The 23,938-nt window shown below is 37.2% G+C and overlaps 2 protein-coding genes across 3 annotated transcripts in view; one reads left to right on the top strand and one right to left on the bottom strand.

Moving 5' to 3' along the window:
* The first annotated feature begins 2,597 nt into the window (after positions 1 to 2,597).
* zmp:0000001048 (retinol dehydrogenase 8) lies at positions 2,598 to 13,558 on the top strand. 2 transcript variants are annotated; one of them, XM_056452034.1, is made up of 7 exons: positions 2,598 to 2,690; positions 3,648 to 3,752; positions 5,229 to 5,390; positions 8,766 to 8,945; positions 9,018 to 9,111; positions 12,269 to 12,452; positions 12,542 to 13,558. In XM_056452034.1, exons 2-7 carry the CDS (start codon positions 3,656 to 3,658, stop codon positions 12,755 to 12,757), a joined length of 933 nt encoding a protein of 310 aa, XP_056308009.1. In that variant the 5' UTR covers positions 2,598 to 2,690; positions 3,648 to 3,655; the 3' UTR covers positions 12,758 to 13,558. The 2 variants fall into 2 exon arrangements, with proteins under 2 accessions (XP_056308009.1, XP_056308016.1); XM_056452041.1 differs by having other exon boundaries at positions 12,525 to 12,659.
* A 906-nt stretch (positions 13,559 to 14,464) lies between these two features.
* The window catches only part of notch3 (notch receptor 3), a 28,650-nt gene continuing 19,176 nt past the window's right edge, over positions 14,465 to 23,938 (bottom strand). Inside the window, exons 17-33 of the mRNA XM_056454094.1 lie at positions 23,670 to 23,898; positions 23,382 to 23,583; positions 23,097 to 23,253; positions 22,832 to 23,016; positions 22,571 to 22,703; positions 22,106 to 22,360; positions 21,903 to 22,015; positions 21,269 to 21,798; positions 20,861 to 21,187; positions 20,532 to 20,680; positions 20,214 to 20,439; positions 20,029 to 20,119; positions 19,765 to 19,933; positions 19,348 to 19,652; positions 19,038 to 19,185; positions 18,494 to 18,591; positions 14,465 to 18,408 (exon numbers count right to left, since the gene is read on the bottom strand). Of these exons, the coding sequence (XP_056310069.1) occupies positions 16,924 to 18,408; positions 18,494 to 18,591; positions 19,038 to 19,185; positions 19,348 to 19,652; positions 19,765 to 19,933; positions 20,029 to 20,119; positions 20,214 to 20,439; positions 20,532 to 20,680; positions 20,861 to 21,187; positions 21,269 to 21,798; positions 21,903 to 22,015; positions 22,106 to 22,360; positions 22,571 to 22,703; positions 22,832 to 23,016; positions 23,097 to 23,253; positions 23,382 to 23,583; positions 23,670 to 23,898 (4,802 nt within the window). The 3' untranslated portion in view covers positions 14,465 to 16,923. The remainder of the gene's footprint in view (positions 18,409 to 18,493; positions 18,592 to 19,037; positions 19,186 to 19,347; positions 19,653 to 19,764; positions 19,934 to 20,028; positions 20,120 to 20,213; positions 20,440 to 20,531; positions 20,681 to 20,860; positions 21,188 to 21,268; positions 21,799 to 21,902; positions 22,016 to 22,105; positions 22,361 to 22,570; positions 22,704 to 22,831; positions 23,017 to 23,096; positions 23,254 to 23,381; positions 23,584 to 23,669; positions 23,899 to 23,938) is intronic.

Here is a 23,938-nt window from a genome sequence, read left to right as displayed (position 1 = left end):
GGGGCAAATTCTGGAACTTTGTGAAGACGTGGGTCTTTCGAACTTCCCAAACCCCCGCTGGCTACAGGCCTGTTTTTGGAATCTGTTTAAATGATACAAATTACAGTAATACTTTGCAATAAAGTTTTTTAGTTTATGTACAGATTTTTCAGGTTTTTTATTTTTAATAAATTTGCAACAATTTCAAAAAATCTTTTTTTCACATTGTCATTATGGGGTATTGTGTGTAGAATTTTGAGGAAATAAATGAATTTAATCCATTTTGAAATACGGCTGTAACATAAAAAATTTGGAAAAAGTGAAGTGCCATGAATACTTTCCTGGTGCACTTTACATACTAACATGAACAAACAATGAGCAATAAATAAATTACTGTATTTATACATTCTTTGTTAACGTTTGTTAGTGGAAATAAAGTACAAGCACAAATTAGAATTTTAATAATGCTTTAGTAATTGTTGAACTATTAAATGCTGTAAAAGTATTCTTTAGTATTAGTTCAGATTAGTAAATGTATGTAACATTAGGAAACTAATCAAAACATTACAGTAAAGTGTGAAAATATTTAATATATTTGCTTATAATGAATAGAATTGGATGACACAGTGGCGCAGTGGGTAGCAGGATCGCCTTACAGCAAGAAGGTTGCTGGTTCTAGCCTCGGCTTGGTCAGTTGGCATTTCTGTGTGGAGTTTGCATGTTCTCCCCATGTTCATATGGGTTTCCTCCAGGTGCTCTGGTTTCCCCCACAAGTCCAAAGACATGCAGTACAGGGGAATTAGGTAAGCAAAAATTGGTCGTAGTGTATGTGTGTGTATGAGTGTGTATGGATGTTTCGCAGTGATTAGTTGCAGGTGAAAGGGCATCTGCTGCGTAAAACATATGCTGGATAAGTTGGCAGTTCATTCCGCTGTGGCGACCCCTGATTAATAAAGGGACTAAGCTGAAAAGATAATTAATGAATGAATAAATGAATAAAATAATAATACATATTCACACAAGGGGGTGGCGCAGTAGGTAGTGTTGTCACCTCACAGCAAGAAGGTTGCTGGTTTAAGCCTCGGCTGGGTCAGTTGGCGTTTCTGTGTGGAGTTGCATGTTCTCCCCGTGTTTGCGTGGGTTTCATCTGGGTGCTCCGGTTTCCCCTATAGTCCAGAGACATATAGTACAGGTGAATTGGGTAGGCTAAATTGTCTGTAGTGAATGAGTGTGTATGGATGTTTCCCAGTGATGGGTTGCGGCTGAAAGGGCATCCACTGCGTAAAACATGTGCTGGATAAGTTGGTGGTTCATTCCGCTGCGGCGACCCCGGATTAATAAAGGGACTAAGCTGACAAGAAAATAAATGAATGAATGAAATTTACATTTATGTATATACAATTTTGTTAATGAAATAAGAAGATTAAGAAAAGACATTTTATTTTTAAATCTCTGGTTTCCAATTAACAAAACCAAACAAAACATTTTCCCACAGTAAGGAAAAGTCTTAATCAACGTTTTTTTTTTAATTACCAAAAGGGAAAAGTTTTTTTTTTTTTTTTGAAAGCAAATTAGAATAATTGCATTGCCAGAATAAATCAATAGAGACTCTTGGTGTTGTTTACAAAAGGAAAAGTTTGTATCGGTATCTTTTTTTGTATCTTACTAAGAACGTATTGAATGAATTTGTACAAAGGAAGTCTGACACAAAGTCTGTTACTAGTACGAAAAACATTAATAATAATAATAATAATAATAATAATAATAATAATAATAATAATAATAATAATAATAATAATTATTATTATTATTATTATTATTATTATTATCATTATTATCAATGTTAATATTCCTGATAAATGAACACATTTTCTTTTTTTATTTAATACATATTCAAAATATATGATTGAAGAAAATAAAATAATTTTACATTTTAATTTTTGTATATAATTTCGCATAATATATAATTGTGATATATAATATAATATAATATAATATAATATAATATAATATAATATAATATAATATAATATAATATAATATAATATAATATAATATAATACAATATGATATAATATTATTTTATAGCAAAAACAACTATTATTGTTTATTATTATTATTATTATTATTATTATTATTATTATTATTATTATTATTATGTCAGCTTTGCTATGCTGTCAGTGAATTTAAATCTTTTGAGCACAAACACCCATCATAATACATAATTTTGTTGCATTGAATCAACATTTTATAAAATGTTTTTGCAAATCTTACTTTTTAATTATTTATTCATCCCAATATATATATATATATACATCCCAAATTAAACTATAAGAATAACAATTTTGTTTAACTTTACATTAAATAAATAAATACTATTATTTTTAAATATTATTAATGAATAATTAATAAAAATACAATAATAATAATAATCATAATAAATGTATTATTATTATTATTATTATTATTATTATTATTATTATTATTATTATTATTATTATTATTATTATTATGTCAGATTTGCCGTACAGCCAAATAATGACTTCAACTCCCAGGGTTCTCTGTCTGCAGCGTGAGCTCTGTAACATGACTTCTTTTTTCTCACAGGCGCTCGAGCAGAGCAAAACAGGTGTCTGTGGGTGACAAGAGCAGCTCCGTCAGCGGGACACGGGTCTGTACCTGCTAACAAACAGACGATTTACTCGCATTCAGTAAGTGCATGTCCCAGAACACTCCAAACCGGTTTACTCCTCACCACTATTATATGCATTTGTATCTGTTTTGCTTTGCACTCGGTGAAAATAACTGTCAGTGATGTTTTGAATGCTTAACATTACAACGTGACAACAAAATGAAAAATAGCACTTGTTATGCGGTTTTACATCTGAAATTGCGTGAAAACTTCATTAAACTGAGTTAAAGCGCGCACATGAGGCGCGTTACCGTGCTGAGATAATCTGATTAGGATTAAAATGTGGAGTCCAGAAACACTTCTGTGTAGTGTGTGCTCACCCTATAAAAACGTGACCTTCCTCATTTAAACGTGACAGTGACTATAACTGTAATAAAGTTTGCCTTATTTTATGGCGATATAAAATTAAGCACTTTTTTTATTGAAGTAGAAGTTTAGCAACCATGAATTTGTGTGTGTGTGTGTGTGTGTTAGGTGTGTAATGTGTGTGTTTGAGGGTTAGGAGTGTATTGTGTCTGTGTTAGGGTTTGTGTGTATTGATTAACAGTTGTATAATTAAAGATTTACATCCAATAACATAGTCAAATTATGGCTAATATTATGTTTAATGTGTGGTTTAACTACACAAAAAAATATTCATTGGAATTTACTCAATATTTTTAAAGTACAGTGTAAGTGGTAGAAATTAATTTATATGGGCTTTAAGTTTAAATACAAATTAAGTTGAACATTAATACCTTTGATTTGTTTAAATTCAGCCCATCTAAAAATATTTTGCAACCACTTACCTTAAAAATATTGAGTAAATCCAATGATTAATTTTTTAGTGTACAACGTTAGTTTTTTTGTTTTAAGTTGTAAAACCATGGTTAATTTTCATGCTTAGCACTGCTGTTTCAATTATTCATGTTTAAATAAGTTTAATATTTGTATTGGCATATGAATTCTTATACAAGGATATCCATTTAACCTTCAGCTGAAGTTATGGGGACAAGGAAAGTTCTGGTGACAGGTTGCTCCTCTGGAATTGGGTTGGCGGTGGCTGTCCGTCTGGCCAAAGATGAATTAAGGCGCTTCAAAGGTAGTTAATAGAATTGAATGTTAAATGTTTGTCATTATTTTATGTCTCAGGTAAAATATTTATAATTGTAATTTTATTAGGTCCACTTGTTCAAAAGCTTATTAATCTAATAAACCAATCAAATAGATTTTTTTTTCTTAATCTTTTAATGATTTTGGGCACAAAAGAAAAAATCTATAATTTTAGCATACAGTATGAGTCAGTTTGCCTGTTTCCAAAATATACCTGTGCAAAACACAAGACATTAATAATAACAACACAAAAAATTACAATTCACAAACTGGACAACAGATAATATGAAAGAGGTTGGCTAGTTTGATAAGCCTGAGTTTCTGCTACCACATTCATGACAGGTTCAGAATTTGGTATAAAATCATGAAAGCATGGATCCATCCTGTTTTGTATAGACCAGTGGTCTTAAACTCAATTCCTGGAGGGCCGCAGCTTTGCATATTTTAGCTCCAATCCACTCCAACACCTGCTTAATTGTTAATAGTAGTCTTGAACACCTTAATTAGTTGGATCAGCTGTGTTTGATTAGGGCTGGAGCAAAAGCTCAGTCTGGTTTCTTGAACATGACAGTGGTCTTTATTTTAACAATCTCAGCTCATGGTCCGAAACACACGGCACTTAGGTTATGTATAAATCCACTTATTACTTTTTAGGGGTGGGAAAAAATCACTGTGACTGGTGTGACTGGTCTAGAAGAGTTGTCATAATTCATAATTCATAAAAGAGTTATGAAGGTTTTGAGCGTAATGTGCATTGTAACATACAGTTAATCAAGTCTCATGTAAGAGTGAGGTGCAGCTACACAATGGCGCATTCACTATTTACATGGCAGAATTATGCAGAAAAACTGAGAGGGGTCTGGCTGCAGACATGCAATGCTTTTGAATGGGCTTACCTAACCCCACCCTTAACCCTACCCCACACTGTGATGTCACCAGCTTCATTGGGTGCATTGTGTCTGACATTGCATCTCTAAGAGAGACTATCAAACTATCTACAGAACAAGGCGAATTACACCAAAGGTACCCTCTGAGGTGAACAAGGCGTGGGAACAGGTAGCTTTTTATGCATTTATTTAGACAATAATATATTTTTTTTTTGCATTTTAACCTCTTTAATTTTTTATATTTAAAGATATTTCTGTGCTGCTGCACATCCCTGTATGTACACATTTTGGACTATTTTGGACTTTTAAAAAAAAATTAAATACTGCTTTTAATCTAGCCGAAATAAAACAAATAAGACTTTCTCCAGAAGAAAAAAACATTATAGGAAATACTGCGAAAATTTCCTTGCTCTGTTAAACATCATTTGGGAAATATTTAAAAAAACTAATAAAAATCACAGAGGGCTAATAATTTTGACCAACTGTATATGCATGACCAACTGATCAAGTGAGGGTTAGGGTTATGTAATAATGACATAATAATGTTATTTTAAGTGTTGTTATTGATCGCGAGTTAGTTGTGGCCACCATGAGGGATCTGGACAGGAGAGAAGCCCTGGAGAGAGCAGCTGGAGAAACGCTTAACAGATCTCTGGAGATCCGGCAGCTCGACGCCACCTGTGAGGACTCCATCAGAGACTGTGTGAACAGCCTGCCAGATCGACAGGTGGATGTGTTAGGTGAAACTGACCGTTTCCTATACAACAAATACTGCCGACATTCACTGCAACTCATAGTGATGTGACTAGCAATTCTTTTTACATTCCTTTTAATCTATAACAGATTTACCACAAAAACAGTTATCTACTTAGCTATTACTGTTATTTCAAAAATATGAATACTACTAGCTTTTTAAATTAAAGGTGCTGTATGTAAGTTTTTGACTCTTCTAAAGTATAAAAATCCATAATATGTTTGCAGATTTTTAAGAAACATGCCAAGTGATCATTCTTATTTATCTGAAAAACAATGCTGAAGTCAGATATTCTGCTTTAAAAATGTTTCGTCGGCTCCAGTGGTGTAGTGGTTAGTGTGTCGACGCGTGCGCTCCGGTGCTCATGGCGACCCGAGTTCGATTCCCACCTTGCGATCCTGTGTCGATCCTTCCCCTCTTACTGCTCCGCATGCTTTTCTGTCAATACTCTCTACTGTCCTGTCTGGTAAAGGTGAAAACCCCTGAAAAAAAAATGTGAGTTTCGTGCCTGAATGTCTGTCTTTGTTTTGGTCATTTAACCTGCCCAATTATATTTCAGCACCGCAGGTTGCCTTGGTGGAAAACCACATATTTCATTCATTCAGTCAGTCAGGAAGACTCAAAGCTAGTATCCATGACCAAAATGAGACCTCGGACGGTAGATTTGGAAATGAGATGCAGATTCAGAGTTCCACATTAGCTTATTAATTAGCAAATACTATAAATATTACGAGCGTAAACATTAGATGATCAGGTTAACCCTGTGTCCTAACAACATACTACGTGACGAGATTTGCAGTGATAAACAATTAGGCTGTCTGCACCAGACGAAACACGACACAACTTTAAATACAGCCATTCATAAGCACAGAATAGTGCACTTACTGCACTCCAACGAAATTTTAAGGTTTATTATGTATTTAATACATATTAACCCTCTTTAACCGTTTTAAATGTACATTCTGAATCACTATGTGTTGGTTAGTCACAGTGCTAACGTTAAATTTTAAACAGTTTATTTTATTTCCAAGATCTCAGGTGAACTATCTGATGCTGCTTAAATGCTTATATTATCAGTATTTGGCAATAAATGTCATATATAATGGCATTCAAACTCACATTGTTAACATTTAACACTGAATAAAGCACGTGGGGTGTACCTGAGACGATCATTGACAGTTTTCTGTTGTTCAGCTGCAAGAAAAAGAAGCTGTTTCTAAAATATCAATTTCAGCTGTTGGTTAGAACAAAAACTCCTTTTAATATGGAAATTATTCCTTCTATCGTGTGTTGTTACATTTATATAGAACACGGTTTAAACCAGCCTTTAGGCTCGATAGTCAGACTTCTGTTGGTTGTCAATCTGGCAACCTGCGCTTGCGTTAGTTTTGATACAGGATTGCAATACCTAATTCAATCACTGGGTGTCAAACTTACATACTTCACCTCTAAAGGTGCAATAGGTGATTGTTTTTAGAAAATGTTTTTGTTATACTGGTTGAAAGTCACATTCTTTCAGTTAAATTAAGTGCTCTAAATATATTTAAATGTATTTTATTATTCTGTGGAAGGTATGAGACCAAACATTATGAGTTTGGTCCAAACATTATGATTGGCTGTTCTATTTGCATGTAAAAGTTTGTAAATATTACATTACAGGTCCGTAGCCAGCCTGGTAAAAGGAGTGGTTCTTTTTGCAGTCATTCGCCTAATTTTTTGTTTAATTAGTTTTAATAGGTTTTAGTGACATTTTAAGCACAATGTTTTTGGTGGATAAGCTGGTTGAATGGTCATCATAACTGCACTTTTTGATGTACCAAAAACATTTCCTAAAGATTTGGAATGAAGAAATATGAGAACAATACTTATTTTTAAAATACAAATGTATTACATCATATATCATTAGAAAAAAAAAGAATCTGTTAAAGTTTTAAATTAAAAACTAGCATATTGTCATTTAAATATCATTAATTTAAGTAACAAACTGGTCAGCAAATTCAACCTTCCTTAGCCACACTGAAGCGACAGCCAACAGACGATTACACTAGTGTTAAAGCCTTCTTCTATTGGTTATTGTTACTATTTATTATGGCATAGCAGTCGAAATGGGACACATGAGTTTTTGTATGGGACAAATTTTGGACCTTTGTCAGTAAGTCGTGGGTCTTTCAAACTACCTGAACACCCCCTGCCTACGGGCCTGTATTGTCACAGACAGTTCAGACAGAGGTTTAGACAAAATAACAGCAAGCATTAACAACCTACCTTCTTTTTAAAGTTTGGTATTTTAATTAACTGTACAATAATGTTTTCTCTCTAGTGAATGGTACATGATATATTGTAGTGATGTGGTCTAATGTGTGTTCATGCGTTCAGGAGTAGTGGCTTTGGATGGTGATTTTCGGTAGAATATCTGTAAAATGTGAAATTGGTCAGAACAGACCTTTTCTTAAGTAGACATTAGACAATTTGTGCAATCACTTATATCACCATTCTTACCATTTAGATGATAAAATATGTTGTTCACTTGACAACCTATTTTTAGAAGATTTAGAGTTTGAGTGAGTATATATTTTGACACTTCTAATTCCACTACTGGTCAAAAGTTTGGGGTCAGTATGATTTTTAAATGTTTTAAAATAAGCTTCTCCTTCTCACCAAGGCTGCATTTATTTCATCAAATTGTACAAATTGTAAAATGTTATTGCACTATAAAATAGTGTTTAAAAGTAGATTATCGTTTAATGTAATAATTAATACCAGTCATTTTAAAGGTCTTCAGTTACATGATCCTTCAGAAATCACTCTAGCATCAATTATTATTATTCATTTTAGTAATAAAAGCAACAAAGACTGGAGTACTAATTTAATTTGAAACTACATACAGTAGGAAAGCAGTTATTTAAAATCTTTATAAATATTTAACAGTTTAACTGTTTTTTTTTTTTACATTTAATAAATACCGCCTTGATGAGCAGAATCATTTTCTGAAAAAATAATAAGACTGACACCAAACTTTTGACCAGTAGTATATCTTGGGTTGCTCAACCACTGTTAAAAAAATGTCATGTTGTTTTGAATTTTTATGATTTCCTTTTATCTGCAACACCCCTCAAAATATCAAAGAGTGTTGGTAACCAAACAGAATTGGATACAATTGATTTGCATTAAAAAAATAGAATAAAACCTCAACAAAAGACATTTTTCAAAATATCTTCATTCGTGTTGCACGAAGATGCAGAAAGGATTGAAATAGATTAAAATCATTGTTTTCCCCCTTATTTTTGGTTGAACTGCACTTTTAAACTATACTCTGCAAAAAATTTTATGTTCTCTGACATCATGTTTGATTGTTTTGTAGTGAATAATGCCGGTGTGGGTATGATTGGTCCTTTGGAGTGTCAGAGTATGAGCTCAATGCAGGATCTCTTCAACACTAATTTCTTTGGTCTGGTGAGACTGGTCAAAGAGCTGCTGCCCCAAATGAAGAAGCATCAGAGTGGACACATCGTAGTGATGAGCAGCGTTCTGGGCATCCAGGGTAAAAAAAAAGCTAATTTATTTGAAGCCGCAATAAATTGTGGAATACTGAAAATTGTACCATTTCTTCCAGGGCTACTCTTCAATGATGTGTATGCTGCTTCCAAATTTGCCGTAGAAGGATTTTGTGAGAGTCTTGCTGTGCAAGCTATGAAATTTAATGTCAAGTGAGTACATAATACATGTAAATAATTCACTCATGAGGTAATTTAAAGGGATAGTTCACACAAAAATAAAAATTCTTGGTAACACTTTATAATAACTACACACTATGAACCATTTGTTAAGCATTAGGAAATAGTTAATTCATTATCTGTTAAGCATTAATTCTACATTAATATATGTTAGTAAGCAGTTTATAACTGCAGCTCCAAATGCTGTATTCTTAACTTATAAGCACATTAAAATTGTGCTTAATCGTCGTATTTTCATACGTTGTTAGGGATACATTTTTCATTACTAAATTAAGTATTGCATTATTTAAAAACCGGTTATTTAAGCATAGTTGGTGGTTTTTTCAGAATGCATAAGTAAATGATTAATAAACTGTTCAAATTACCATTTATATATCTTATTATTCAGGCATATAATAATAGTTAATTTGTATTTTAATTTGTAGTTTGTTAATTTGCAATTTTATTTTTTAGATAGGATTGCAAAGATCTATTGTTCATTTCATACTAATTTGATTGTCATTTAAAAGGGATTTATAAATTATAAATAGTCCTCACTTTAAATTAGTTCAAAAACTGCATGAAGTTGAGTTACTGAAGTAACTATTAATAAATGCCTGAACAATAAGATGTATAAACGTTGATTTCAATTGTTAATTAATCATTTACTAACTCATTTTGAATGATCTTAAAAACCACCAACTACACTTAAACACAAATAGTTGGTAAATAATGCGATACTTCAGTTAGTCATGAAAAATCAATCATTCACAAATTATGAAAGTACAATGATTAAGCACATTGTACATGTGCTTATAAGTCAAGAATACAGCATTTGTAGCTGCAGTTATAAACTGCTAACTAACATTTATGAATGTAGAGTTAATGATTAACAAATGATGAAATAACTGGGTGCTAATGCTTAATAGATTGTTCAAAGCGTGCAGTTATTATAAAGTGTCACCAAATTCTTTCACAATTTACTCACTTTTTACTTCTTCAATACCTACTTCATTCATTCATTCATTCATTCATTCATTCATTCATTCATTCATTCATTCATTCTCTTTCGGGTTAGTCTCTTATTTAGGAGTCGCCAAGCAGAATGAACCGCCAACTATTCTGGCATATGTTTAACCACTGAGCCACTGTGCCACCAAACCTATTTCAAACTTAAAAGAATATATTCTGAAGTTATTATTTCTACTATGAAAGTCAATGGGTGCCACAGCAAGCATTCTTCAAAATAAGAAAGAAAAAAAGAAAAATAAGTAAGTAACAAATAAGTATAAAACCACACAAGGGAGAACAAATTATGATCCTTTAAGTGCTTAGTTAATATTTCAAATCACGCTTCACTCTGGGTTATGCATTTAACCGTATTTCACACTTGTTAGCATTGCTTTATGTAGTTGCTTAATAGTAAAAGGGAAAAATTAGCAGTATTTTTAGATTACATTTGATTTCTTTAAGCATATTCAATTAAATTCAATTCATCTTTATTTTTATAGTGCTATTACAATGTAGATTGTGTCAAAGCAGCTTAACATAGAAGTTCTAGTAAATTGAAACTGTCAGTGCCGTTTTCAGTGTAGTTCAGTTTAGTGTGGGATAAATTTCGCTGCTGAACGTCCGAAGACTGAAGAATAAATCCATCGATGCGCAGCTCTACAAGTCCCAATCAAAGCAAGCCAGTGGTGACAGTCACATCAATTACTGTATCATATTGACTCAAAAAGCAAAGATAAAGTGCCATTTTTATATAAAAAATGCATTAAAAAATACATTACATCATCAACTAGGCTTATTGTGAAATCTGCAGTGAGTTTATGAGTTGATAAAAGACTAAATATTTACTAAATCTTTGTAAAAAATAAAAATTGTAAGAATATTCTAAATCTAATTGTTTTATAGAACAAATTTAAAAGTGTCAATAGATGATTAATAATTACTACTGCTTTTATGTGAACATTATGTAATCACTTAAGCTACAGTATAAAATTGTACCTGTAATCTGATTATAAACATTGTAATAGTCCATATTTTCTAATTATGTGTGGTTGATTTTTCAGGCCTGTAGCCAGCCTGGTGAAAGGGGTGGTTCTTTTTTCTCAAAAAGTGGACTTTTTTTAATAATTATTTTTTCAGGGTTTTCACCTTTAATGTTTAGGACAGTAGAGATTATTGACAGGACAGCATGGGGAGCAGAGAGAGGGGGAGGATCAGCATAGGACCGCTAGGCGAGAATTGATCTCGGGACACCGTGAGCACCTGAGTGCATGCGTCGACGCACCACTACACCACTGGCACCAACAAAAAAGACTTTTTGCAGTTATTCGCCTCATTTTCTATTTAATTATCAGATTTAAATACAGCATTTTAGTGACATTTTAAACGCTATTTTGATGTTGGTGTTCATAAGCTGGTCGGGTGTTCATAACAACACTTTTTGATGTACCAAAAATATTTCCTAAAGATTTTAAGTAAATAAATAGGAATAAATACATTAAAATACAAATTTATCACATATTATATCATTTAAAAAAAAAATTGGAATCTGTTAAAGTTTTAAATTAAACTGTAGCCTATTGTCACTTATTTGGAAAATAATAATAATAATAATAATAATAATAATAATAATAATAATAATAATAATAATAATAATAATTATTATTATTATTATTATTATTATTATTATTATAATCTAGAGCATCACGATTTCAAATTTGAAAATCTATGGATAACTTGCCAAATTAGTATTCAAATTGATTTCAATAGGGGTCGCTTGTGGTGCTTCACACCTTTTTATTGATCATTTTTTTGTTTCAAGAATAACATTCAAGATTTAGAATAAAAGTTAACTGTAGAATGTTTTCTCTATTTAAAAACAATACAGTAGGTCAGCACACCACACACACTCTGTCATAGAAACATAGCATAGACTCAATTTAATTAGTTACTGACCCAAACTACTATGTTTAGAAAATGTACATCAATCTTACACCACTATTTGTGAATTTAGGGCTGGAGATTACTTTTGGGCAGTTTTATATCCTTCTCTAATACGCACTACAGTTGGTTTGATATTCTGTTATATGCAAAACCATTCATGCAATGTAATTGTGGCTTATATACAATACATCTTCCACAGGATGACTTTAGTGGAGCCAGGCCCCGTTGTAACTGAGTTTGAGAGGAAAGTATATGAGGAGGCAGAGACGATGGATCTGTCTGAGACCGATGAGGAGACAGCTCGAATCTTCCGGCAGATCTACCTGCCATATTCACGCAGAGTTTTTCATTCAGTTGGACAGACGCCTGAGGAGGTTGCAGAGGTAGGAGTGCACTGCAAATGGGTTGTTTTTTGGTCATTATGAGTCCCTATTTAAATAAATGACATAAAACAGTCTTTTCTGTCTTACAGCAAACTATCCGGCTGATTTTGTCTAAGAATCCTCCATTTCGTCATCAGACCAATCGTTTGTACATGCCAGTGACTGCCATGAAACACGCTGATCCAACTGGACGACTGCCTATAGATGTGTTTTATAAAATGATCTTCCAGCATGACCGCATCTTCAGTGCTAGTCTAAATATTATGCGCATACTTAACAGAAAAATGAGTAAAAGTGCTGCCTAAAACACACTTAGAGTCTGAGCAAAGAGGTTTCACATTCATAAATCTGTTTTATTACACCTATGGCATTTCAGGGTCAGGTTTGCCCCCAGAGAAGGTGTCATTTGTGATATTTAGCCAATGCAAATAATTTACTTACTCCCGGGGCCAGTCTGGAGGACCAGGACATATACATATACACTACGGACAATTTAGCTTACCCAATTCACCTAGAGCACATGTCTTTGGACTGTGGGAAACCAGAGCACCCGGAGGAAACCCAGGCAAACACGGGGAGAACATGCAAACTCTACACGGAAATGCCAACAGACCCAGCCAGGGCTCAAACCAGCTATTCTTGCTGTGAGGCAACAGCACTACCCACCGCGCCCCCGTGTTGCCCCAATGCAAATAACTACAAATCAAAAAATCTACATTTTTATGTACAAACAGTTTCCAAATATCCACCTTATGTACTTTTGCAAAGTGTGTTTTAAAGGTTTTTTATAATGTATTCCATCAGTCTTTTTCCCTCGGCTTAGTTCCTGATTGATATGGGGTATAAATAAGGCTTGATCCCCCATGAAGGACATCAAAACAAGATGTATGGGTGTCTGCCCTTTAAATAGTTATGAAAAATGTATTTATTTACTTTTTTTTGGAACTTAAAGTGGCTTTATGAATAAGATTTTTCTCTCTCTTATTAGACGCATTCTATATGGCCAGTGAGTAGATTGATTGTTACAAAACTTTTAAAAAAAGAGACATTGCCTGACTGACTACATGGGGAAAGACAAATTTGTCATGTAAAATAAAAGGTTTATATTTCAGTTAGTCTAATATCCTGTTAATTTTAAATATACTTTACATTCAACTTTAACAGTGTTTAATTACCTGACCTTTTGAGATGATGCAGGTGAATTGGAGAACTTATAAATACATCTCTCAAATACAAAAATGTATCCAAGTTACATCTTTGCTAAAGTCAGATCCGAACAGCTGCAGCTTTTAGAGTATTATCGTCGCAATGAGTATAACTGTCGCCATTTTTTTGCCTTCAAAGTATTCATCTGCCTATTTGAATCAAATTAGTGACTTTCCTAATACCCACCTAAAATATCAAGAGGAAATGTACTAAACCTGAAATCCGACAGAGGGCGCGTCGAAATTTTGTGTCATGTCTGTGAAGGCCACACTCCACCCGAAAGGAAGTTGTTCATGAACATCACGAATTCGGTAAGTAAATTTTCGTCATGAACATCGTGAAATAGGAGTTTTGTGTTTATTAGATGTCTCAGAAAATCCCAGAAACATTTTCCACATTGTGTGAAGTCATTTTTACAGATGTAAGGAATTTTGTATTCCTTTCTTGGGGCAGTTTGTGGCGTGATAATGGCTGATTGAGTATATTATGTGTGTTTGTTATTGAGAGAACAGAGCACAGCAAATATACATATCGTAAAGTTAGCGTGAATCATCTTGATGTTCATTTTCAGTAGCCTATATCTATAAAAATATTAACCATGTCAAATAGGATACAGAAATGTGAACCTGGGTCATGATACCTAGGGTCAAACTTGAAAGTAACGTTACTACTGCAGCTTTTAGTTCTTTTTCTATCTAACTTATAATAGTATCAAATACATGTATATAAGTTGTTGTACACCCATCTCCATGTTCAACTTTTTTGTAATCTAAAAACAATAGGTAAGACAAATAATAAGACATCAGTGAAATGTAGTTTCTACTGCTTTATTAGAAGTAACATATTTTACAACTTTGTCTGTAGAAAGAAACTGTGAAAAGCTGTTTATATACAATGATTTAAACTACTTTTAAACAAGTACAGGAAATTAATAATGACGATAGAAAATATCTATGGCTGTTCTAGTTATGAAAGACCGACACACGGTCACATTCTCACCTTAATAATGCTAATAAAAAGTACATTTATTTACTTTTTGCTCTTTTTAGTACATAATCATTTTAGAAACATAAGAATTCTCATAAACAAGTAGACCTAAACCAGGTGAAACATATTTACAGAAAGGTACTCGATTTTCAAAAATATCTTAAGAACTGTATCATGAGTAGTGAAAGGTTATGAATGACAGAAAGACTTATGCAGGGTTAGCTAAGCTTAGTAGTACTTGAAGGATAACAAAGAGGTCCAGAATGTGCTCCAAAACAACCCCAAGCATTGATATATCGTACATGAAGATTTAACATTGCTGTACACTCATCAAATGGGTTTGAAAAAATCATGCACTGTACACTCAAAAAATATCAGGCACAAATACAATTTTTTTTTCTGTAGAAAAATATTGTATGGCAGAAATCAATGTTAGTGTAGCATGGTTAAATGAAATGGGCATGTTCCTCTTGGCGATAGTGATACAAATCGAAAAACATTTGTCAGTGCAATCAAATGCAGGTTTTACAGTTGGGAATGTTAATGAAGATGAACATAAGGACATGTTGCAGAAAGCCCAGGGCATCACTACATAGTAGCGTTTCCCATCTCACGCCTTCTGATCAGACACGACAGATGTCATCGTCTTGGCTTGTGGGGTGGGAACTGCTAAAGATGCAGACAAAACTGCATGCTATATAACACCTCCCTGAGGAGTGACAGAGCACTAGCAGACCATTAGCAACCCCGTTAGCCACGTACCCAACACGCAACACATATGCTCGCTATCCAAACCAAAAGGAGCCAGAATATGATTAGACCACATGAAAATGCTGGACCTGAGGGATTAAATTTCATTCAAATAAATCACCCACAATGCCTTGGCTTCGTAAAAGCCACAGAGGAAGACTTCTAGTGGTCAAGTAACCACTGCAGCTGTTCAGTACTGAAATGAAGTGCTTGTGAAGGATCGGAAACACAATAGGATCTGTTCCACAGCAGCTCCACGAGGCCGGTGGATGGGTTGCGATCAGGAATGTTAGCGGAAAGGAAGTTGAATGTTACTGAAGAAGTGACGTAGAGCAGCAGCCTAATAACACAGCTTAATACATCAATGTTCCACAGGTAACTGTGGTTCCAAAAATGTGTTTATAAAAAAGAATAAAAGAAAATAAAACAAATTTACAAAAGGCAAGACTATAAGGCAGTGACTGGCAGGGATTTTGAGAGCGAACTGGTAGGAGCGTGGGCCAGCTCTGGCCTTTGTAAGTCGGTGAGGTCACTGAAGAAACTATGTTCAGTAAAATCATATCCACTGATACAACACAACACTGAAGAACATTCTAAACACTGGCCTGTTTTTGAGAGGCGCTTATGCATGGCTGTTGTATATGCTGAACTTGGATTTCAGGATTTTTTCTTACCATCTCTCTCTCTCTCAAGCTTTTTCCCTCGAAGTGCTTCACAGATGCCCCTCTACATTCATACAAATACTTTTATAAAACGTATAAAATTATTTTAAATCAGAATAATTCACTTGTGTTGGTCTCTATATAGCTCTGATTTTATGTGCCAATGAAGTGTTTCTGCTAGACTAAATAAATATCACTAAAATTTGTAAAAAGTCTAATCTCATGGTTTGTGTGTGTCACTCAAAATGCTGGTGTACATATTCCGACTGTATCTGTTGCTGCTGATGAAACCAGGGGCGGAACATGAGCTGCTTCTCTTGTAACAGTAGTAACATGGAACCTGAGGAGAACTCACAAGTCCCATGTAATATATTGGGGAGAAGTAAGGCATTTGTTATAGGGGGCACTAAAAACAACAGAAACAGACAGAGGGTGAAAACACCCACAAGGCAGTTTGGAAAAACACAAGACAATAAATAAAACGAAAGGAATTTCCTTCAACATTTCACTTTTCACTCAATCTATTTTTTTTTTTAAAGTTTGTTAGTTTCAGGAGTGTCCCCAAGTCTTTGAAATGAAAGACGTGGCATTCTTCATATACTTTCTTTTAATAATTAAAAAACAAGTCCATCTGTGACAGAATGTCTTACTTCATTAAATTGTCTTTTCTTTTTAAGACAACACAAATTTCCCTTTTTCTTTCTGCGGATACCGGCAGATGGTCTTCTTGATGCAAAACAGTCAATCCTAATCCAATTAAAATCTTGGAAATGGGCTGACAGGCAAGTTAAAAACAAAAGCCCTAGAGTGACGATTGTCAGCTCTAAACTTTCGAAGTCACAAACATTTAAGGTAGGTTGGGTTGCTCAAGCAAACACCTGCATCTTCCCATTGGACTCCTGGACATGTGAAATCTGGGTTTGAGAAGGAGCTGTGACAGCTGGGCTGGGTGTGGAGTCAGACCAATCAGACACACAGTGAGGGGAAGGGCTGGACCAGGGCTCTGGAGACTCTGGAGAAGGGGTCAGGTAAGGATGTTCATTGGGCACATGCAGATAATGCTTAGGCGTTGCATCCATGGCTGAGCTGTAGCTGTGCTGGGAAGGTGGTGTGGGGTAATCCTCTGGGCCTGCAGTGCTGCCGCTCACCTGTGCTGGGGGTGCCTGAGATGGGATAGCTTGTGCTTGCGTGGCCTGAGGGGCTGTCGGGGCCTGTGGTGGCTGAGCCTGTGGCTGTTGTGGTTGGTAGAAAGCTGGAGGAGGCTGTGCCTGCTGCGGAGTTGGGGGAGTGGAGGTGGCCATGCGGGAGAGGTTGGGGTTGGTGAGGGTGTGGCTGTGAAGTTGCTGTGGCTGCTGCTCAGCAATGGGAGGAAGTTTGACTGGACTAATAGAGGGTGTGTTGGAGACAGGTGTTGGCTGCAGAATGGGCTGCTGGGCATTACGGAACACCTGCTGGTGCAATAGCATGCTGCTTTGCTGCAGGGTTGGTGTTTGTGGGAGCATGCTTGCTTGACTACTTACTGGATGCACCATGTTGATCATAGGCTGACTGCACTGAGAAGATGGAGGCATGCGGTTGTGCCAGTCAAACGGCACACTTACTGGACTTACCATGCCCATACTAAGGCTCATTTGACCGGCATTCATCACGTAGTTATGGGGGCCTGGGTTGACACCCCCTCCTTGCATGCCCACACGCCCCTGCATTGAGAGCCCACCATCCAGGTCACTCAACTGTGCCAGGGAGACTGCAAAAGGGCTGGTGCTGTCCAGGATACTGCTGTGCACCATAGGGGTTGTAGGGACAGACATAGAGGAGTGGAAAAGGCCAGGAGAGGGCATGGCAGCTGGTGAGGTTGGATTGGTGACATAGCCGGCATTACTGGCACCTCCACGCGGTGAATCCAGTGAGTCAACAGGGGAGAGCGTGACAGAGCTTTCCAGCAAAGCACTCTGCATGTCTAAAGTCAGCCGTTTGTTGCGTCCTTTAGCTGAATCTTTCAGGCCAGAAGCGTGTTGTCCACCAATGCCTTTAGCTCCTGGGCGGCGGTTCTTCTTACCCTGAGGGGTACTTTTCAGCCCTTGGAGGAAGTTGCTTGGAGGGCACATGAGCGGTGAGAGTGTGTGGCTACCAGACAGGTGGTGACCTGCCCCTGCATGACCTTGTGGACTTCTCACAGTGTTATATTCATCCAGTAGCTGCACAATGTCATGATGCATGCGCTCCTGGGCAATATCTCGAGGGAGTCTGTCCATGTGATCTGTTATTTCCCTATTGGCAAAGTGAGCCAACAACACCTTTACTGCCTCACAGCTGCCTTCCCTGGCAGCCAAGAACAGCGGAGTCTCCTCCTGAAGATCATAGATGGAAAAAATTAACAACATAGTATAAGACAAAAAACAACTTCAAAACTCTCAAAAGTATATGACTGCATACCTTGAGGTCTTGCATATCTTTATTGGCACCATTCTTCAACAAGGCAACAGTAGCTTCAACGTTATTGACTGCTGCTGCCCAGTGCAAAGCTGACTTTCCTGGGAAAAGAAATCCATGTTATGAACTCATCAGAACTAGTGTAGCTTCACATCTGGAGTGAGATATATCCAGACTCACAGACCTACCCAGGTTTTAGGATATAAAGTTCACAAAGTTCCAATATAATGATAGATTTTAATCAATAATAATGAAACAAGACAATTTTGACAGTAGTTTATGATGAGATATTTAGTTTGTTTGTTGAACCTATTGTTTTTATTAAGGTCTTCACTAACCCTAAACCAATCAACAATGCTATATTTATGTTCACATTCTTAGTAGCCACAGCTGTAACACTTCTAGCTGTAATAAACCTACTTATGGCGAAAGTCCTACTTATTTGGATGCCTGGATCATGTGGCCAGGTTGTGTGAAATATCTGTGGATCTGCAGCTGGATATTATTGTCTAAAGCAGGAACTATATCTTTTTTCTTTTGTACTTACCGATTTCATCAACAGCATTAACATCAGCATGGCAGGTTATCAACTCTTCCACCATGCCCTCTACTGCCAAACGGGCTGCAAGTATTAGAGCAGTGGAGCCATCATACATGCGTGCATCCAAGTCTGTGGCACGGTTCCTGATCAAAATCTGAAGATGCAAGAACATGGCATACATCAGGATACATCACCTTATTATAACACTATTAACATTCAAAACTACCACACATCAGCATAAAATACATAGCCTTAAAATCTACTATTAACAGTAGTCTATTTTAAAAAAAGGTTTTACTTAAGGCCATGACTTTACCTGGAAAACTCCCTGTGCATCAGCTGCCACAGCTGCATGCAAAGGTGTGCGGCCTGTGTTATCCTGTGCATTTGCATCAGCCCCAGCATCGAGGAGTCTTTTAGCTGCATCTGCTCGGGCATAGCGGGCAGCCAGGTGCAGAGCAGTCTCTCCAGTGCGGTCAGTTTGAGCTGCAAGTGATGCTCCCTGGTAAATGAGGTCGGATATGATGTTGGCTGAGGATTCTTCTGAGTCATCATCTTCAGTCACCTCTGGCTCAAGCCCTCCTCCACAGAAAGATGCCAGCATAAGGGGTGTGAAGCCATCTATAGTAAAATAAAAGTTGGCAAATATTTTAAGTTCATTTGCAATTTTTCATTCTGAAATGTCCAAGAAGAAGGGACAGCTGGACTTAAAACAGTAGACAACATATCATACCAGGCCCTCTGACATTAACATCCATGCAGTCACTGTCAAACTCTCCTTGTGGTGGTGTGAGTGCCATAGAAGGTGGCATACGGATATCTGCCGCTGCCAAGTGATGCTGTGTCCACTGTCTGCTGTCAACTGCATCCTCACCATCTGACAGAATGCTTGGCTCTTCCACCTGCACATAAAATGTGGACGTTAGTTAGGCTGTTAATTTACATATATAACTATTTCACTGATGCTGATAAATGCACAGGAATTTTGCTTAGTCACCTTAAGTCGCTTAGCCTCTGGGCAGTCTGAATCTATCCACTGGTCACTGTGATCAGCCAGTAGAGACTCTTCCACTGTCTTTGGCATGTGTCTGTAAAGAGTATTAAAAATTAGTTAGTGCCTTTGAAGTTTCAGTGAACCATACTGATAATAGCTATAATCAAAATACTGCATGACCAACTCACTTCATGCCCAGTGAATCTTGGCCCACAGGTTCTCTGCGGTTCTTGTTACTGCTCGTTTCCTTCTTGAGGAAGAAGCCCTCAGGGAACCAGAGTGTACTGTGTTCACGCTTGCGGCGGGCAATCAACATGCCAACCATCAAGATTACCAACAAGAAGAGAGATGCTACACCAACTAGCAGTAGCTTACCCCATTCAGGTATCTCAATAGGGGGTTTCATTGTTTCACCTGAAAAAGGATTGGTAATTGATCATTTCCATGTGGGAACAATGGGACCTATGCAAGGCAGCAGTAAGCCAGATATAATTGTTGATACTTACTGCGCACTTCTTTAATGGGGTATGGGAAGCGCAACATCTCCCGAGCAGACAGAGCACCAAGGTATTCAGCAGCACTGTCAGCATTGCAGAAGCAGTCATCTGAGCTCTGGGAGCACAGCCTGTTGTCTATCTCCAAATATACTATGGACCTGCAGAGAAGCCAAAGAGTAAAACTGTAAAATTTCCAAAATATTTTATTCGATATTAAAATCCTCGCAGAGAACACATTTCCTGATCATTCAGGTTCCTGTTGAGATGATTAAATTTAACCTGTGGAATTTTGACAATATGAAAGGGTATATGGAATGTTTTTTTTTTCTGCAACTCACCCAATGACCTCCTGCTGAGGATTAAGCTCCCGTTTAATGCGTGTCTCCCGGCCTGTGTAAGGTCGGATCATGTATTCTCCATTTTGATCGAGGCGGAAGCGCAACGTGGTACGGAGGATTGCACTTAGTTTCTGCAGAAAAGCTCTTTGTGTCCTTAGAAGCTCCTCTGGGGGCAGTAGGACTACAACAACAAGCACATCTTCAGCAAGGTCTTCTGGAATCTTGCTTGCACAATCCAGTCCATCCCAGCCACATTCTTCAGTATTGCATCCTTGATCACAGAGTCCATCTGCATAATGGTCAGTACAGTATGTTTCATAGATGGGGCTAAGGGAAGAGAAAGTGTTTTAGGAATAGAACATCATAAACTGTTAAATAAAGCATGTAAAAAATGAATACAGAACTTACTTGCAGACTTTCTCTTTGTTCTTGCAGTCAAAATTATCAAACAGGCACTCTGCATTATTGCAAAACTCATCACATTGGCTGTTGTTGAAGAGCCGCCAGCATCGAGGGTCTGCACAGCGTGCCCAGGGGTTTGCAGCAAGAGAGCAGTCACCTCCATCCCAGCGGCAGTTCAAGGAGTTACATTCTTTGTCACACACACCATCATTGGCCTTGCTGAAGCAGTCAGCAATAGGGCAAGGAGAAGGAATTGGAGCAGATGGCCCAGTTTTCTGTTCGCATCGTTTGCCTTTCCAGCCATTGGTGCACTGGCAGTGAAAAAATGGAAAGCTGGTTTCCTCTGTACATAAGCCTCCATTGTGGCATGGCTTGGAGGAGCAGCCATCATTGCTGCGGTGCTGACACAATGGCCCACCAAAGCCCTGAATGCAAGTACAACGTGCCCCTCGTGAGGTGAGAGTGCAACTGCCTCCATTGTAGCAAGGCAGCTCTTTGCAGTTCATGCTCCTCTCACAGTTAGAACCTGCGTACCCCTGAAAAAGAGACAATAGGGATTTAAGTTGTTGCTTTTTAAATCTATAGTAAAAGTGGTAAGAACATAATGTTACATTATCTCATTTTAAGCCAGGATACTCACAAGTTGACAAGTGCAAGAGTATCCTGGTGGGGAGCTGCCAGATAAGGAGCATACTCCTCCATTTTTACAGGGCTGAGACTCGCACACGCTGAATCTATTTTGACACCCTCGTCCTGGTGACACAATGAACTTTATTTAGACACACAACAAAATCCTGCTTATGTACCACAGTTACATGCTTTTAGCTTTCAGACATCTCTCACCTGTAAAGCCAGGTTTGCACACACATTGGTAATCATTGGGCAACTGAATGCAGTCCAAGCTGTTTGAGGGGTTGCAGGGGTTGGAAAGACATTCGTTGATGTCTCCCTCGCAGCGATCTCCAGTGAAGCCTGGAGGACAGTTACACCTGTACCCTCCAACTCTGTCCACACATGTGCCATTATTTTGACATTTGGGCATTCCCCGAGGCCATGATGGAGTTGCACAATCATCCTCATTTATCTCACAGAGTACCCCTAAGAAAAGATAATAATAATAGGTACTTCATTCCAACCTATGTGTGACGTATGTATAATACTGTTCAAATGTTTGTGGCCAGTAAGCATAAAAAACGTCAATTAAACGGATAAACCTAACAGTAATATATACTAGTACTACAGATAAGTAAAAACTGATTTATATTCTATTTATATTCTGATAATTTTTTTAAATTTGATAAATCTTACCCAGTGTTCCTGGAGGGCAGGAGCAGATGTAATGTCCCACCAAGTCAATGCAGGTTCCTCCATTCTGACATGGGTGAGACTGGCACTCATTGACCTCTCTCTCACAGTTGTTCCCCTCATAACCAGGCATGCACTGGAGAAATAAACATGCCAGTTTAACATCTACTCTAAAATCTTCAGAACTTCATGTTATGTAGTTAATTTGTCATACTATTGTAAAAAAACGTATATGGTATTAGCAGCTGTGGTAAGGTTGCTTACATCACAAGTGAATCCTCCCATGTAGCTCCTGCAGGTGGCGCCATTGAGACAAGGTTTGTCCTCACAGTGGTCAAACTGAGACTCGCAGTAACTGCCTGTGTAGTCTGCGGGACATTTGCAATAGTGCGTGTTGCCAGTATTGACACAGTGTCCACCGTGGAGGCAAAGCTCATCTGTCTGGCGGCCTATGTGAGAGAGCATGTGGACCGTTGACAAGAAGATCACAGAGAAACTGTGTTTAAAAATCACATGCCATTTTATATACCTCTCTGTCTGGCTGCAACTTCACAGGACACTCCTGGGATATCACAATAACGACCTGTCCAGCCACCCAAACAGTCACATGTGAAGGAGGCATCCTTTTGTCTGCAGCGACCACCATTCTTGCATGGGTTAGAGGGTCTGCACCAATCTACTGGATACTAACAGAGAGAAAAGGAAAAAAATGGAATCATTGTGTTTATTCCACTTTGATTTATATGTGATTAATTTTAATGCTTGCTTTGTTATCCAGGCATGTTTTGGTTATGGCATAATAAAGGAATAATACCTGGCAACGTGGGCCAGTGTAGCCTTTTGGACATGAGCAACGATATGACTCCATGGCATCTTGACAAATTCCTCCATTGAGGCATGGCTGAGAGTCACACTCGTTAACTTCATACTGGCAGTAATCTCCAGTGAATCCTGTGCGGCAGGTGCATTTGAAACCACTGATCCCATCAGTGCAGGTTCCCCCATTAAAACAGGAGCTAAAACAAATAGGTGAGATTGTTTTAAAAGCTACAATTGGCTGCAGTGTTTCTTTTACATGTTATAATCAAATCCACAGTCTTACCTCTCAGTGCAGTCTGGTACGTTGGTCTCACAGAGAAGGCCTGTGAAGCCTGGTTTACAGGTACAAGTATAGCTGTTGACATAATCAGTGCAGGTCCCACCATTCTTGCAGGGTACACTCTGACATTCATTTAACTCAGTAGCACAGCGTGCCCCCGTGAAGCCTGGCAGACAACTGCAGCGGAATGAGTTCACTCCATCAGTACAGGATCCACCATTCAGACAGGGGTCTGGCAAAATTTAAGAACAACATAAGACCACTGCAATTGT

This window comes from Danio aesculapii, chromosome 3 (genome assembly GCF_903798145.1).
Source record: "Danio aesculapii chromosome 3, fDanAes4.1, whole genome shotgun sequence".
NCBI classification, from domain to species: Eukaryota; Metazoa; Chordata; class Actinopteri; order Cypriniformes; family Danionidae; genus Danio; species Danio aesculapii.
The sequence above is the reverse complement of the archived record's forward strand: the minus strand, read 5'-3'. Positions and strand labels throughout refer to the sequence as shown.